The 17,067-nt window shown below is 36.9% G+C and overlaps 1 protein-coding gene and 1 long non-coding RNA gene across 8 annotated transcripts in view; one reads left to right on the top strand and one right to left on the bottom strand.

The window, feature by feature from the left end:
• col6a2 (collagen, type VI, alpha 2) overlaps positions 1 to 17,067 on the top strand; it is a 39,630-nt gene that overhangs the window by 17,633 nt on the left and 4,930 nt on the right. For 4 of the 7 annotated variants that reach the window (XM_087273944.1, XM_087273942.1, XM_087273943.1 and 1 more), the window contains exons 15-27: positions 1,307 to 1,342; positions 1,423 to 1,485; positions 3,125 to 3,187; positions 3,287 to 3,349; positions 3,853 to 3,915; positions 4,007 to 4,057; positions 4,131 to 4,229; positions 4,760 to 4,822; positions 5,948 to 5,983; positions 6,066 to 6,111; positions 6,191 to 6,343; positions 8,643 to 9,098; positions 10,555 to 10,593. In XM_087273944.1, coding sequence (XP_087130070.1) covers positions 1,307 to 1,342; positions 1,423 to 1,485; positions 3,125 to 3,187; positions 3,287 to 3,349; positions 3,853 to 3,915; positions 4,007 to 4,057; positions 4,131 to 4,229; positions 4,760 to 4,822; positions 5,948 to 5,983; positions 6,066 to 6,111; positions 6,191 to 6,343; positions 8,643 to 9,098; positions 10,555 to 10,593 — 1,231 coding nt within the window. Of the gene's footprint in view, positions 1 to 1,306; positions 1,343 to 1,422; positions 1,486 to 3,124; positions 3,188 to 3,286; positions 3,350 to 3,852; positions 3,916 to 4,006; positions 4,058 to 4,130; positions 4,230 to 4,759; positions 4,823 to 5,947; positions 5,984 to 6,065; positions 6,112 to 6,190; positions 6,344 to 8,642; positions 9,099 to 10,554; positions 10,594 to 11,711; positions 14,761 to 17,067 lie in introns of those variants that run through there. The other 3 variants (XM_087273947.1, XM_087273946.1, XM_087273945.1) reach the window with 1 other exon arrangement.
• Positions 4,642 to 9,592, bottom strand: LOC147841837 (uncharacterized). Its single transcript, XR_015502785.1, has 3 exons — positions 8,135 to 9,592; positions 7,707 to 8,082; positions 4,642 to 6,828 (listed from the first exon to the last, which is right to left on the bottom strand). It is a non-coding gene; the product is annotated as an uncharacterized LOC147841837 (long non-coding RNA).

Here is a 17,067-nt window from a genome sequence, read left to right as displayed (position 1 = left end):
TGCCATTAATATCTTAAATAGATATCTCCTCATTTTCAAGTTTATTAGGAATATCTCATAGATAAAGTACTTCGAATGATCTAGGAAAATGAAGAAGATCAAAAATATCATTGATAGCAGAGTATACCGTTTCCCCAGAACTATGAATTCTTGAGCACTGCCAGAATATATGCGCATGACGTGCCTCCTCTACCCCAAAGTTCCTCCAACAAGAATGAGGAGTCCCTAATTGTAATGATTAAATTCTTTTAGTGTAATAAAAAAATACAATCTAATTATTTTAACAAATCTCACGTCACATTCTTGAGCTTGTTGAGTTATGTGGGACAGCACATATTTTAACCCATTGGTAAGGGCCAGACAGAATCTATGGACATTTCTATGAAGAATTTTGTAAAAAAAAAAATCTGCCGATTTATGCAGAAATATTTTGGGATTATCGTTACTAAAAACTTTATATATTAAATAAAAAGTAATAGCTTTTTAACAAGCTTTTTATTTAATGTTTACAATGCAAATCCATCTACATCCACTTATTTAGTAGACAAAGTAAGTCTCTCATATAATCTGTCCACTAAAAGACAGAAAATATTACTTTACACACTGTATTGTAAATAAATGACACGAACACGTTCATATTAGTCATTAATTTTCCTGAAATCAATTTGAAAAATGAATAAATATAAAATTACATACATTTACACAAGTAAATAAATAGACTCAATGGTGGGCTAGAAATCTGTGGAAATCTGCGGATTTCTGCGTACGTAGATTTCGTGTGGGCTTACCCATTGGTTTGGATTCGAAATAATGCCTACTTCCTTTTCCCGTTTTGATCCTATATAGTCTGTTTAGAGTCCTCTAGAATTTGCTCTATATAATTTAGAAATTGTTTTAGTCATTCTTAAAATCTGAACAAGCTGATTGTTTCATTCCTCATCCTGTATTTCTTTCATCTAATAGCCCTGCAACTCTACTGTAAATATCTAAATAGATCTTGGTTTATAAAACCAAACTTATCTTTTAAAGTTTGGAAGTATTCCATTCTACCATCTTTTATAATTGTACAAAATAAAAAGTTTCCTAAATATACCCATTGTTAAAATCTATTACCCATAGTCCCAGGTTTAAAATCGGTCATGATCCACCCAATTCAGATCCATTTCCATTTGTTTTTTTTCCAAATGAAGCCCCTTTACCACTGTAAACAAAGTTTTCAACATAAACTGTGTTAGTGGTTATGTTATTCTTTTTAATCATGTTATTTTCATTCTAGTACTCCAAATCGATTTTTTTTTCTTCATAGGGGACAGCTGGAGGACCTGGACCCAAAGGAGATGCTGTGAGGATTTAATTTTTTTGCCTTCCTAAACTACAGTATGTCGACCTGCAGTATTGTAATATTTGCTATTGCATTATTAGGGGCGAAGAGGAGATTTTGGACCTAAAGGAAGCACTGGACCTAATGGGGCAAAAGGAGAGAAGGTCAGTGTTTGGGTTCAAGGACAATTGAAACTTTAAAAAGCATTTTAGAAAAGGTGTTTAGTATGTGCAGGGGAGCAGACTAATATCTGAAACGTCTACATATGTTTTGTATCTTAGAAATACACTTTTGACAGCTTGAGTTGACAGTAGCAGTATCTCGAGCTGAAGAATGCAGATGTCAAATGAACAAAAATCAACAAAGACTGTAACAAACTCATTATTTCATATTTTTGTAGGTCATGATAATCACGGGTATAGAAATAGTCTACAGTTTATGGTCTCTGTGTTTTTTTTTCTCGTTATGAACAGTATGTTGGTTGTGAACTGTAAAATGCCTTAAGTTTAAATGCCTAACTTTTTAATACGCGTGTAAATGATGTGCAGTTCACAGTTTAAATGAGTGCCTGTTTCATTTTGCTTTTGACTTTTACTATTTCTCATACACAAGGGATAGGGTTTTTATTTCTGATCAAAAGTACATTTTCCACAGACAGGAAAAAAAGTGTGACCAGTTTAATATCAGTCTGGAGCCCTGAAGCTGCTCTTATTTTATCATAAACTCTAGGGGTGTAACGGATCACGGTTGATCACCACCCACAGTTTGTAATCTGTTGGAAATGACCCGATAAGTAACTTTTTTAAACTTGTAGGTTAATCCAACATTTATAACAATTACAGAGAGATCGCCTCCCGCATCATTCAAATCACGTTTATGAAAGCATTTTGGCTTCCTTGTAAAATTTATTGATGATGGAAAAAGTTGTGGTGGGACCTATGTAAATGCTTTCTTAGGTTATGAATTAAAGGTGTTTTCTGTGACTGTTTGTTTAGCCTGCATTAATGAATTCGGTGTAAAGCTGCAGAATTAAACATTAAAATATTGTGATCTCAATTCAGACTCACGCAACATGAATGATAAATAGTAATGATTTGCATATGTGTAATAATCTTTCGAAGTGCTGTGTTCAAATATGTGTTTTATCGAGAGAGATTCAGTTTTTGCACTTTTTCAATTAGTTACAAACAATTAAATGACACAGAAGTACTGAGGGAACAGTTTATAGATCAGATGTAAACACTGATGTTTATGGTAAAGATTAAAATCACTGTTTAATGGAACTTGACGCTGGGGGAAGTTGTAGCAACTACATTGTTTAACCAATGGGTGGCGACAAACAACCATCAAAATGATGTCACTGAAATGATTTTCAAAAATGATCCACCTATAATGAAACATGAAGTTTTATGTGTGAATTTTTAAATCATTAATTGAAAATAAATATATGTTGTACAAGATGTTAGATTTCCATATTTAGCATTATCAGCAACAGTCGCAAAGATTATTTTTCGTATTGAATACTTTCCTTTTTCTGCTGGTCCTTTCTTGATTTTTTAAAAATTAAAAGTACAGGTTCTGTTTGTTTAAACCAGTGGTTTTTGCAGTAATATTTGTGTTTAAATTAAAAGCAAATGACATTTATCCCCCTCCTTTTTTGCTTATCTAAAAAATGGTCCGATCCTTGACTCAAAAATCGCAGTGTGATCCGTTACACCACTAATAAGCTTAGATACATTTTTAGTTATCAGTTATTTTATCAATGTCCTGGATTATTAATTAAACATGGATATCATTTCACAGGGTGAACCAGGTGCTGAGGGACCCAGAGGTCTTGCAGGTGAAGTTGGCGGCAAAGGATCCAAGGTAAAAGCCACTGATATGGCTGTTTGAAAACAGAAAATGTATTTTTATTGGTTTAAATTTGGATACGAGTAAAAATAACCATTTCTTACTAATGTCTAGGGTGATAACGGACTTCCAGGACCAAGAGGCCCACCAGGAGCTCCTGGAGAGGCAGGCAGAAAGGTAATAGAAACTATTTGCAGTCAGCCTCATTGTACACTTTGGCTGAACATGTCTGAAACTGAAAGCGGATTTATTCATTCATTCATTCATTCATTCATTCTTCTTCGGCTTAGTCCCTTTATTCATCAAGGGTCACCACAGCGGAATGAACCGCCAACTCATTCAGCACATGTTTTACACAGCAGATACCCTTCCAGCTGCAACCCAGTACTGAAAGACATCCATGCACTCTCATTCACACTCATACACTACGGCTAATTTAGCTTATTCAATTCACCTATAGTGCATGTGTTTGGACTGTGGGGGAAACCAGAGCACTCAGAGGAAACCCGCGCAAACACGGGGAGAACATGCAAACTCCACACAGAAATGCCAACTGACACAGCCAGGACTCAAACCAGCGACCTTCTTGCTGTAAGGCGACATTGCTGAAGGCGGATTACTGTAGGTCAGATGATACTAATTTAGTTGGATGTATGAATAAATATGATGTTTTCACATAGGGTTCATCGGGTGACCCAGGTGATTCTGGCCCTAGAGGTGATCCTGGCCCTCCAGGACCAAAGGTACATCATTACACACAAAACATCAACTCAATGTTTGCTTTTCTGTTATAAATGGCTTATCTGTTACAAATTCAAAATGTTTATGCTGTAGGGTGATTCTGGCAGACCTGGATTCAGCTATCCTGGACCAAGAGGACCAACGGTACTGTAATGGGTTGTAAATAATATCCTGTATTCCACAAACATTATTCATTTGATGTATGTTCGTTCTACAGGGTGACAGGGGTGAAAAAGGTTCTCCTGGACCCAGGGGAAGCAGAGGAGACTGTGGACCAAAGGGTGACCCAGGTCTAAAGGGAACTCCAGGAGAGCCTGTGAGCAAATTGATTCATTTCAGCTGCTTATTTGCTGTTTAGGAAAGTCATGATGACAGGGCTAAAGCGTCTATGTGTCTGCTTTAAATACAATGCTTGATTAAACCAGATTAGTTTGCCTGCTCTATTATTAAAGTATTAACTTATACTTTTTTTTTCTGTGTAAATGGATTCATTTCACAGTTGAGCAGCATAAACATCCCATGTAAAGACAATTAGGTGCCTCTTTATAAGGTTAATGTCAACTTTATTTGTATAGCACATTACAACATCATGAATGTTGACCAAAGTGTTTCACAGACATGGAAAAATAACAAACAGTAAGGAAAAATACAATATATAGTCCAATAAATTAAAATATAAAAAAATATTTTAATCTGCACAGACATAAGTCTAACAATAAAAGAAAATAGAAAATAAAAATCACCTCTGTGGAGCATTTGCTGTGTATTTTTGGCACAAGGTTCAATGCTTCCATAAAGTTTTACAGTATATTGATTATATTTTATTGCTAATTTGTTATTTTTCAGGGAGAGCCTGGCCCAGCAGGAGAGCCTGGACAGAGGGGTCCTAGAGGAGATGGAGGAAGAGATGTAATTTTTATTTTTAATGTATAATAAAGGGATAGTCACTTAAAGACAAACCTCTAAAGTTCTTCGATTAAAGGGGTAATACAGTATATGGAATTTAGAAATCTTCGTTTTTAGTGACACCAGTGGCTGTTAAGTGAACTGCAGAGAGCAACGAATGTGCGCACGAGTGCAAACACGAGCAATACTGTACAAAAGACTGAAAGTGATCTGATTTAAAGTTATTGCAAACTGAATCCGGAATTTTCATCAGTAATTTCTGTGCGTCAAAAAATAAATTTAACCTCATGTTGTGTCAATCGTATTCACACACTGCCTCCGAAACTTTCGTCTGTCATAAAAAAATTAAAACCAGGTTAGATTTTTTTTCTTGCTTTTCGCATCCGAAAAAGTGATTTAAGAAGAGTTTTGACAGTTCAAAGCCACCGTACAAGCGAAAAGCTAAATACAGAATGCCGTCATTTGAGCTACAGATAACTTTAAGACAAACACAGTGCATACAATGAGACAGAATGTGCCAGACAGTTGAAAACCCCTACATACTGGATTTAGTGACTGGCGCATCTCTCCCTGCTGCTGTTTGGTGTGTATGTGTCAATAAATTTCACATACTGCTGATAGACATTATAATAGAAAGCTACATCAGCGTGGCCACCGTCTATTATAATTCAATTCAATTCATCTTCATTTCTATAGCGATTTCACAATGTGGATTGTGTCTAAGCAGCCTAACATTAAAGTTCTAGTAAATTGAAAGTGTTTCAGTCCAGTTTTCAGAGTTAAAGTTCAGTTTAGTTCAGTTTATTGTGGTATAATTTTCACCACTGAAAGTCCAAACACTGAAGAGCAAATCCATCGATGCAGCCTATTCCTCTTTCTTTTTCTACTTTGGAGAAGTAAGGTTAACATTGTATCACAGCTTGAATTGACTCTCAGAATGGATTAATTAATACACATCTCACTTATTGTGCAAGGTTTTTGCACATGACGGATTTTTCACATATGAACACGAAAAAAGCAAATACAAAACTTTAGACCTCAGTGTATAAAGACCTTCACTCATGGAAAAGCAGGCTTTCATGGACAAGTCTTTGTTCATTTAAATGATTTTACTTGTGTCTTTAACAGGGTGATCCTGGACCAGAGGGAGATCCTGGCCTTACTGTAAGCATTCAAATTCTTAAAAATGAATTGCACATTATTACATGAAGTATGGATGCTGAGTATGTTCTCCACATATTCTCAGGAATGTGATGTCATGAACTACATCAGAGAAACCTGTGGATGCTGTGGTAAGATTGCTATTGTTAAAACTGTTTAGTGTGATACAGTGTATTTGTGTTTGTTACAAATTGTTCCTCTCTATTGCAGATTGTGAAAAGAGATGCGGTGCCCTGGATATTGTGTTTGTGATTGACAGCTCTGAGAGTGTGGGGCTGACCAACTTCACCCTGGAGAAGAACTTTGTGATCAACACCATTAACAGACTGGGCTCAATCGCTAAAGATCCCAGCTCTGAAACAGGTAAAAACACTGTCTTAATCAACATCCTAGCAACCACACATGATACCCTGCCAAACCCAAAGCAGGCTAAGTAATTTTAGAAACCACAAAGCACCTACCTCTTCGAAAAACATAGTAAAGTTGCAAAGATGAGTCATCTTAACAACTGCATAGTGACGCCCTAGCAACTACCCACAACAGGATGAGTCATTTTGACCATCACATAGCAACACCATCACAACTACCTAAACATTCCTTCAAAAGCATGGTAATAAAGCAAAAGTGAGTTGTCTTAGCAACAAAGGGACAACGTAAGATGAGTCATTTCACAAACTGCATATCAAGACCCTAGCAACCACTAACTACAAGATGACCCATTTTAACAACCACCAATATCCCTCAAAAAGCATAGTAATGATGAAAAAATGAGTTATCTTAGCAACTGCATAGCAAGACCCTAGCAACCACCCACAAAAATATGAGTAATTTAAGCAACCACCAACAACCTTCCCATAGATATATACATTAGATGTCGCCTGGCCTATTGTTGTCTATTGGACGGAATGCGTCAATAGCGCCGCCATCTTGGTACAGGGTGGCGCTTCTTTGAAATGAATGCGGGACCAAAGCCAGAGATATACACATATACACATATATCTATGATGGGGAGTTTTCCTGGATGTTAGTATGCAATTTTTTTTTTAATTTCTAATTACAAAAATTATAATTTTATATCACTTTTTTACATTGATGGATCAGTGACCGCACTGGCATTCCTGACAAAAAGCTTGTGTTTGTGTGTACAGAAATGTACTCTTCACCCTCCTTGTTAAATTTGATCTAATCCGTGTCCTGAAACACACCTCCTCTCCTTCTTCCATTTCTCATACTGACGGAGGGAGCGATTCGTTTGTGAATGAATCCCCCAAACGACTCTTTCACTAGCCGACAATAATACAAGTTTCCGGCAGCGCAGCATCTCGTTTTTCATATTTCTTTTGCATTGTTTGCTGATTTTATTCAACAAAACTAGCATAAGCCGAGTGTTAAGTGCGAGTTGGAGCTGCTTTGCCGTATGGTGAATGCAGTAAGTGACTGTTATCCTCAATAACGTTAACTGATTAGCACAAAAGTTCAGAACATACAAAAACAGAAAAAAACATAATATTACCTATGAAATGTTCTGCCTTTGTGCTTTGTTTTCTTTGTTTGCTCGTTACTACACCCGTAGACAGCGCTAAAGTCCCGCATCTTCACGTAATAACACTGTCTTGACTAGTGCGGTTGAATGACATTTGTCCTGGGAGCACTGTACCAATGTGGCGGCGCTATTGACGCATGCTCAGGGTCCGTATGCGATATCTAGTGTATATATCTATGCAACGTTCCAAAAGCACAGTAGCAAAGCAGAGTAAGATGAGTCATCCTAGCAACTGCATAACAATGCACTAGCAACCACCCAAACAAGTTGAGTCATCTTAGCAACCACTTATATCCCTCAAAATGCATAGTAATGATGCGAACATGAGTTATCTTAGCAACAAAGCAAGATAAGTCATCTTAGTAACTGCATAGCAATAGTCTAGCAACCACCCACAACGAGAGAAGTCAATTTAGCACCCACATAGCAACACCCTAGCAACCACCCAAACATTTATCCAAAACCATAGTAATGATGCATAAATGAGTTATCTTAGCAACACAGCAACAAAGATGAGTCATCTTAGCAACTACATAGAAAAGACCCTAGCAACCATCCTCTAACAACAATATGAGTCATTTAAGCAACCACTAACAACCTTCCAAAAGCACAGTAGCAATGCAAAGTAAGATGCGTCATCCTAGCAACTGCATAACAATACACTAGCAACCACCCAAACAAGATAAGTCATCTTAGCACTTACCTACCAAAACCCTAGCAACCGCCCACAACAATATTAGTAATTTTAGCAGCCACCAACACCCTTCCAAAAGCTAAGGTTTGAGGCAAAGTGAGATGAGTCATCTTAGCACCTAACTACCAGCACCCTAGCAACCTTTCACAACAAGATGAGTCATTTTAGCAACCACCAAAACCCTTATAATGAGGCAAAGTAAGATTAATCAGCTTAGCAACTGCATAGCAACACCCTAGCAACCAACCACAAAAATATGAGTTATTTTAGATCTTGATTAGCAACACCCTAGCAACCACCCACAACAAGATGAGTTGAAATTGAACCCAAGTAACGCTTCTAAAACACACTGAGCTTTAAGCTGGTAGCAATGTAAATGAGCTTTAATGTAATCTAATCAAATGTGTATCTGCCAAATGTCTCAGGAACTCGAGTTGGTGTCGTCCAGTACAGTCACAACGGAACATTCCAGGCCATTCGACTCAACGACTCCAAGATCGACTCCATGTCAGCCTTCAAAGATGCTGTGAAGAAGCTAGAGTGGATTGCTGGAGGAACGTGGACTCCTTCAGCCCTGAAGTTCGCCTACGATAACCTGATTCGTGACAGCCGTCGGTCAAAAGCCAATGTGACGGTGGTCGTAATCACAGATGGTCGGTATGATCCCCGGGATGATGACAAACTGCTCAATTACCTCTGCACCGACACCAGCATTGATGTCAACGCTATTGGTATTGGAGATATGTTTGACCAGCCGGAGGAAAACGAAAGCTTGAAGTCTATCGCCTGTAGAAAAGATGGAAGAGTCATGGGAATGAGGCGTTTCGCTGATCTGGTCGCAGAAGATTTCATCGACAGGATTGAGACTGTGCTGTGTCCGGGTGAGTGTTGTCAGAAAGGTTGTCTGATTTTACACTGCACTGTTGCACTTTACCGCAATTTTACAGTTTTACTGCAAAGACTCCCAGTAAAATACCACAAACATTCTTTACAATTCACTACTGTATAGGGATGCAACGATTAACCGGTTTCACTATTTACCGTGCTATAATTTGTCATGGTTATAAATCATAAAGGCATCTCAACACCGTTGAACACCGTTTCTGCACCGTACAAAACTGCTGCAACTAAACAAAGATATGCCAACTGTTAGCTAGTTTAAAGTTCTGAACTTGTACACTAGATTAACTATGGCTGAGGCTATAAACTAAGAAATATCCATATTTTTTGTGCGCAAGTTTGATATTTCTTTTCTTATTTGCATATTGGGAATGACGTGCATGCGGTGCACACGCGGCATGACTTGCTCACGCTTTCCAGGCACACCTCATTGAAAGAAGGATCATACTTTGTATAGAATATACACATTACTACTTCAAAGGGAGAAAAATACAAAAGGAAACTACCAAACAATTTTGTAATAGAGTTGATCAAAAGTGGCTTTCAGACAGAGGTTCTGCAGCCTTTGACTACATTTGTTGTCTTTAAAAGGAAATACGTAGCTAATATGTAGCTTAGATTCACATTAGACAAGTCCTATTTTTTATTTATTCTTATTTTGATTTATCTATTTATTTATTTTATTGTTCTGTCATTTATTTTCAGTGTAAAATTGTTACTTGTTTAAATGGCAAAAACTTTGTTTCACTTATTTTTTAAGTACAAAGAGAAATTGACTATTAAATACCACTTTAAAATATAAGTAGTTTTCATGTGATTTTTCCAAACTAGTAGTGTTTTGAAATTAATAAATAATAATCATGATAACCATAAACTGTGATTATTCCTTAGACTATAATGGTACAACCAAAATCTAGGATCGTTGCATCCCTACTACTGTAATATGCACTGCATTGTGGGTCATTTTAAAACTTTTACTGTAACTTACTGCATATTAGGAGTTTACGGTATTCTACTGTAAACAAAGTAATCAAGTACCGCTAATGTAGTGGAAGACAAATATGTGACAGCTATGAAAAAAACTAATCGCTTGTATGGAGTTGATTAAATTCAATAGTAAATACTCAATATAAAGGTTTTGTACTGCTAGTGTGAAATGTAAATAGAGTACAGTAAAAATTGTCACACTGTAAAATAAAAAAGGGCATTTTTAGCATAAAAAGAAGTTGCGGTAAGGCTACTTTACTGATAAATGAAATTAGGGTAGGGCCCTGCTACTGTAAAACACATTTGCAGGTAAGTTACTGTAAAGGGGCAGTTGTGGTAACTTGCTGGCAACAGTGCTGCCAGTAAGATACCACAAAAATACAAAACAAGTCTAACACTGTGTGGAAATTGAGCTTGTCGTAATCAATTTTGTTTGCTTTTTTGTTTTAGATCCTGTGGTCATTTGCCCTGATCTTCCATGTAAAAGTGGTAGGTGGTTTTTTCCTAGCATGTCCATACATAAAATATAACTGGGATTAATTTTATTCGTTTATTTTTAATGTCCATATTTGCATGATTTGAATGGGCTGAAACAGGGAGAAAGTATGTGTTCACTGAATGCTGTTTCAGTATTATTTTTTATTTATTAAACTGTTTATTATTTTTAATGAGCTTTTATATTTTCATTTAAATAGTAGTCATTTTGTGATGTTCTTTTGTCATCTGTAGTGGATTTTGTAGGGTCTTTTTTATATTTGTTTAGGTTCGATTTTTAGTTTTTGTTTTATTTGTAGTTTTTTGTAGTACTTCAGCAAACATACTTTTCAGTTATAGTTTTTAAGGCAGCATTTTTAATTATTATATTATATTATATTATATTATATTATATTATATTATATTATATTATATTATATTATATTATATTATATTATATTATATTATATTATATTATACATACTTTATTTCAGCTGTATTTCAAGAACTCATAGAATAGTTTTAGTTATCAACTCTTCACACGATACTGTTCATGTGTATTAATTGAATGATACAAACTAATTCTTTATAAAAATACATGAACCCAAGCTTTATATTTCAACATTTGAATAAGCTAAATATTGTTAATGAAGCAATTGCAAAATAATGCAGGATAAATATTCAGCATAATATAAAAGTTATTTTTTCATACAGTAAAGATTTAGTACACATAACAAATGTTATACATTTGTTAGGTGATGCATCTCAAATGTATATGTTATGAATAATAATCACACATTTGTTATGTGATAAGCAGCCCAAACTCACAATGGAAAGTCACATCCGTAATCCTACCCAATTTCTACCTTACTAACTATTAATAAACAGCTAATTAGTAGTTTATGAAGCTATTAGTGTTATTATTTTGTTAATATGTGACCTAAACTAAAGCATTACCAAATTTTTTTGTACCATTTTGCTGCCAGTGACCTTTCCTTGTGTGTATACCAGCAAAACACACACCAATCAGCACGAAAGATATCAAATCCAAAACTAAATCCAATCAAAGCAGCGACTAGGCGGAGCCGGTTGCTGGAGGCCCCTAAAACTATTGTTTCAACGCTCACTTGCAGATGACGCCCTTGCAGAGGAGTGGAAGGACAGTCCCATCCCAACCACTGTACTAAGCGTCTCAAACTTAATCAGCAATCTACAAGAGGCCAAACACCCCGATACCTACACCAAGGCCATAGCTACATTGGCTTACACAGCTCAGATGGCTAAACTGAGCCCTGAACCTGACAAACAGAGATGGACCGATCTGTTCATCGACTCTTTTAGAGTCATCTATTCTGAGATTAATGGAGACCCAAACAAAGCGCTTGGCTTGTGCTAGGAAGCATGGGATTGGGCATTTCCAAAAAATATTCCAATCGATGGCTCGAGTAGAGTAGGATGCATTTGGCCTCGCTGTAGGATTGCGCTTAAGTACTAAAAAGCTAGCTGATCTGTGCATGAAAATTAACAGAAATTGAATGCAGTTGCTAATACCTCTAGATGTCGAATTCATGAACAGTTAACATCCAACTATATTTCTTTGCTAACTTCTGCTGTGAGCAATTTGCTTATATGAAAATGTGACCTTGATGATTTCTGGCTGCTTTGCGATCGTTGCATTGAAATAATTGCATTAGCATTCAAGCTAAATGAGCAATGTTTTTAATAGATGTACAGATTTATAATCAGTTTGCTGGCAAAGCATGCTATCGGTGCTTATTTGCTTGACTCCTCAGGGCCTATGAGATTTGAAGGCATTTTTTGAGCTTTTTTAAATGTGATCATTCATACTTGAAAGGTTAAATTACATTTAAAAAGAAAGTTCTGTTATCACTTCTTCACGATTATGTCTTTCAAACCTGTATGGTTTTATTTATTTTATATTTCAATATTATAAAAACTGTGATCATTAGCTGTTGGAAAGGAAATTGAACTCTCCCAGCAAACGGTTTTGTGTTTGATAGATGTCTAATAGACATCTAAACATAGGTAGCTTGACAAAAACAAGGCTAAACTTGGGATGTCAGTGAACATCTAATAGACATCTAAAACTAGCCCAAAACTAGACTTGTTGTCAAATAGACAAATTAGTCAGACTTTATACAATATGTACAGTGCATCCGGAAAGTATTAATAGCGCTTCACTTTTTCCACATTTTTTTATGTTACAGCCTTATTCCAAAATGGACTAAATTCATTTATTTTCTCAAAATTGTACACACAATACCCTATAATGACAATATGAAAAAAGAGTTTTTGAAATTGTTGCAAATTTCTTAAAAATAAAAAACCTGAAAAAGCACATGTACATAAGTATTTACAGCCTTTGCTCAATACTTTGTTGATGCACCTTTGGCAGCAATTACTGCCTCAATTCTTTTTGAATGTGAGGCTACAATCCTGGCACACCTGTCTTTGGGAATTTTTACCCATTTCTCTTTGCAGTTCCTTTCAATCTCTATCAGGTTGAATGGGAAGCAACGGTGTGCGGTCATTTTCAGATCTCTCCAGAGATGTTCGATAGGAATTAGGTCTGGGCTCTGGCTGGGCCACAAAGGACATTTACAGAGTGAAGCCACTTCATTGATATGTTGGCAGAGTGCTTTGGGTCATTGTCCTGCTGGAAGATGAACCATCGCCCCAGTCTGAGGTCAAGAGCACTCTGAAGCAGGTTTTCATTCAGGATGTCTCTGTACATTGCTGCATTCATCTTTCCCTTTATCCTGACTAGTCTTCCAGTTGCTCCTGAAAAACATCCCCACAGCATGATGCTGCCACCACCAGGCTTCACTGTAGGGATGGTATTAGCCTGGTGATGAGCGGTGCCTGGTTTTTCCAAACGTAACGTCTAGCTTTCACTCCAAAGAGTTCAATTTTAGTCTCATCAGACCAGAGAATTTAGTTTCTTATAGTCTGAGAGTCCTTCAGATGCTTTTTGGCTTCCGTCAGGCCACTCTACCATACAGGCCTGATTAGTGGGTTGCTGCACAGATGGTTTTCCTTCTGTAAGCTTCTGCTCTCTCCAAAGATATCAATAAGATACCAATAGCTCAGACAGAGTGACCATTGGGTTATTGATCGCCTCCCTGACTAAGGCCCTTCCCCCCCGGTCACTCAGATTAGATGGCCGACCAGTCCTGGTGGTTCCAAACACCCTTCACTTACTGGAGGCCGCTGTGCTCATTGGAACTTTCAGAGCAGCAGAAATTTTTCTGTAACCTTACCCACCCTTGAACCTTGAGACAATCTTGCCTCGAAGGTCTACAGACTATTCCTTTGTCTTCATGCTTAGTTTGTGCTTTGACATGCACTGTCAACCCTGGGACCTTATATAGACAGGTGTATGCCTTTTCAAATCATGTCCAATTAACTGAATTTACCACAGGTGAACTCCTATAAAGCTGCTGAAACATCTCATGATTGATTAGTGGAAACAGAATGTACCTGAGCTCAATTTAGAGCTTCAAGGTAAAGGGTGTGAATACTTATGTACATATGTTTTTTCAGCTTTTATACTTTTAATAAATCCATTTTTTAATAAATCCATATAGGAAAAAGGCTGTAAAAAATGTGAAAAAGGGAATCGCTATTAATATATACATTTTTTATTTTATTTTATTTTATTTGATGACTACTCTAGTTTTGGCCTATTCTTAGACGTCTGTTAGATTTCCACAGAAAGCCCAAATTTAGCTTTGTTTTAGCCAAGATGACTATGTTTAGATGTCTATTAGACATCTTTTAAAAACAAAAAATGCTTGCCGGGCTATAAAAACAGTGCATGATAGAAGGAAAATCTTATAGGTTTGCACCGACATGCAGTGATCACAGAGTTTTCATTTTTGATTGATCTATTCCTTTAAAGCATCTCTATATTAACAGACCATTCATTTTGATACTACATGCATATCAGTTTTGCACTTTGCACATTTAGACTGAGTTATCAAACCATACCCCTGTAGCTTCTCCTAGCTTGGGAAAATGTGAAGCTTTTTAGTGCTGCTTTACTTATTGTTGACTGTCAAATGCCCACTGTGTGTTGTATCAATTGAAGAATGTTTTGTTAGCGTCTGTGCCAATGTTATATAATTCAGGTTTATTCTTAAAGGGGTCCTATTATGCTTTTTACACTTCTTTTACGTTGTTGTTTGGGACTGAAAAAAGGGAGTTATTCCATTTAGACTGCAAAGCTACAATTCATTCACCCCAACCAAAATATTGTTCCCTAAATATTACACTACACTACCTGACAAAAGTCTTGTTGTTGATCCCAGTTGTAAGAGGAAATAATACCTTGACTTATAGTTATTCGTTTGGAAAGTGGCAAACATAGATTTATCAGAGGGTAGATGAATCATCTGTTGAACTGCATTCCAATCATCACAAATACTGCAGAGGAAATATTGGAACCCACATGGACCCAAGATTCACACTGAAATCAGTTTAGTTTGGTGAAGGAAAATCATGGTTTGGGGTTACATTCAGTATGTGAGAGATCTGCAGAGTGGATGGCAACATCAACAGTGTGAGGTATCAAGACATTTGTGCTGCCCATTACATTACAAACCTCAAGAGGGGGCAAATTCTTCAGCAGGACAGCGCTCCTTCTCAAACTCCAGGCTCCACATCAAAGTTCCTGAAAGCAAAGAAGGTCAAGGTGCTCGAGGATTGGCCAATCCAGTCACCAGACATGAACATTATTGAATTTTAAATAATTAAAAATCAAGGCACGATCATATTTTTTATCTTATAAAATATATCTTATATCTTATTTTTATTATTATTAAAATAAGCATAATCTAGAGGCCTTTGCCTTTCATATGTCACTTCTTATACCAAACGGTCAACTAGAAGTCAAGGTTTTATTTGTTGTTCCTAAAACTTTGATAGGTGACAGGACTTTTGTCAGGTATTGTATATCGCCAAAATAACCATAAATACAATCGTTGATGTCTGAGCAAGTTACAAATATCAGATGCTTTAGCATCTTTTTGCAATAATCAGCATTTGATTGGTGCGAAGATGTGATGTGAAGTTGAAGAAGTATGAGAGTTTAGAATGAAATAATAGACTGCCATTTTAACATATCTTATAATGCTGCATTGCGTCACTCACTCTAGGTTACTTCGGATGTTTTCTTTACCTAATGCAAATTAATTGTCTGTGTCATTCACTATGTCCTGCAGAAATTTGCCTCTGTTTGCACATTTACATTAACTTTGTATCTAATTTTTCACAAAAATACTTAATTTCACTTTGCCATGAACCCAGCATAAATATGAATTATGTCAATATTTATAGTGTAGATAACCTTTAAGTTTATATATTGACACTAATGGCATGTACATATTGAGTTAACTTCCTTAAGATGTGCACCTAGCTTGGTGAGTTTCACCAACTCCTCCAGGAGCTGTGCCTGGATGACAGCCGCTACAAGAACAAGATCCTTATTGGTTAATGTGGCAAATCTTCGGCAAAGTTCAGTTTTTCAAATTGAGCGATTTGCACAGATCAAGTGTTATGTGCATCAAACACCCAAAACACTCAATTTGCACCATATAATTAGCTTAAATCGCGTCATTCGTGCTGCCTCATTCACACAAACCACACCGCAGGATGTCTATTGCATCATAGACTTAACGTGTAAATCACTCATGCTTAATGCTTCACCACGTCTGGTTTCAAGAGTTTATACTTAGCTGATGATCTACCAAAAGCTTGTTTGGCATGCTGTCCCAGGAAAGAGCCCCTAGCTCAAGGGATCCTCGAACCTGGGGCTTCCTCACGTTCGCAGAGCGAGAGGGGAGCTTGAGTTCGGTGGATCTCAGAACTCCCTGGCTTCGGTAGCTAAGGGAACAAGTGAGAAAAAAGAGGGCTAGACAAATCCTTGATTGTTATGCATGATGTATATCTTTGGATGGTGGGAGGAAACCGGAGAACCCGGGGAAAACCCACGCGGACACGGGGAGAATATACAAACTCCTCACAGAAACGCCTACCGGCCTGGTGGGACCAGAGCCGGCAGTGTTTTTGCTGTGGGGCTAACAGTGCTAACCACTGGGCCGCCGTGCCGCCCGATCTATGGTTAAGGAGAATGGGGAGGAAGGAGGGTTTCTTCCAAACGAAGATAAAGTGGACTGAAGACTGTGGTTATTTATAGTAGCTTAGAGCTCATATGATTGGAAGATAATGATTTGCTAATACGAGACCGGCTGTGATAAATAATAAGCATGTGATCCTCTTTAAATTAGTTTATAAATAAACTTCACGTAAATCAACTATAACATTCATAAAGGTTTTCATTTTGATTTAAAATGCTTACAGAGGCATTTTTATTTTTTTTTGTTGCTGGGGTAATTGAGGCACTAGCTGTAAAGGCTCCACCCTTGTCAGGAAAAGGGGGTGGAGAGTAGCAGCTCATTTGAATTTAAA

This window comes from Danio rerio, chromosome 11 (assembly GCF_052040795.2).
Source record: "Danio rerio strain M-AB ecotype USA chromosome 11, GRCz13ab, whole genome shotgun sequence".
Taxonomy (NCBI): Eukaryota; Metazoa; Chordata; class Actinopteri; order Cypriniformes; family Danionidae; genus Danio; species Danio rerio.
Note: the sequence above shows the minus strand (reverse complement) of the source record. Positions and strands in the feature narration are given on the sequence as shown.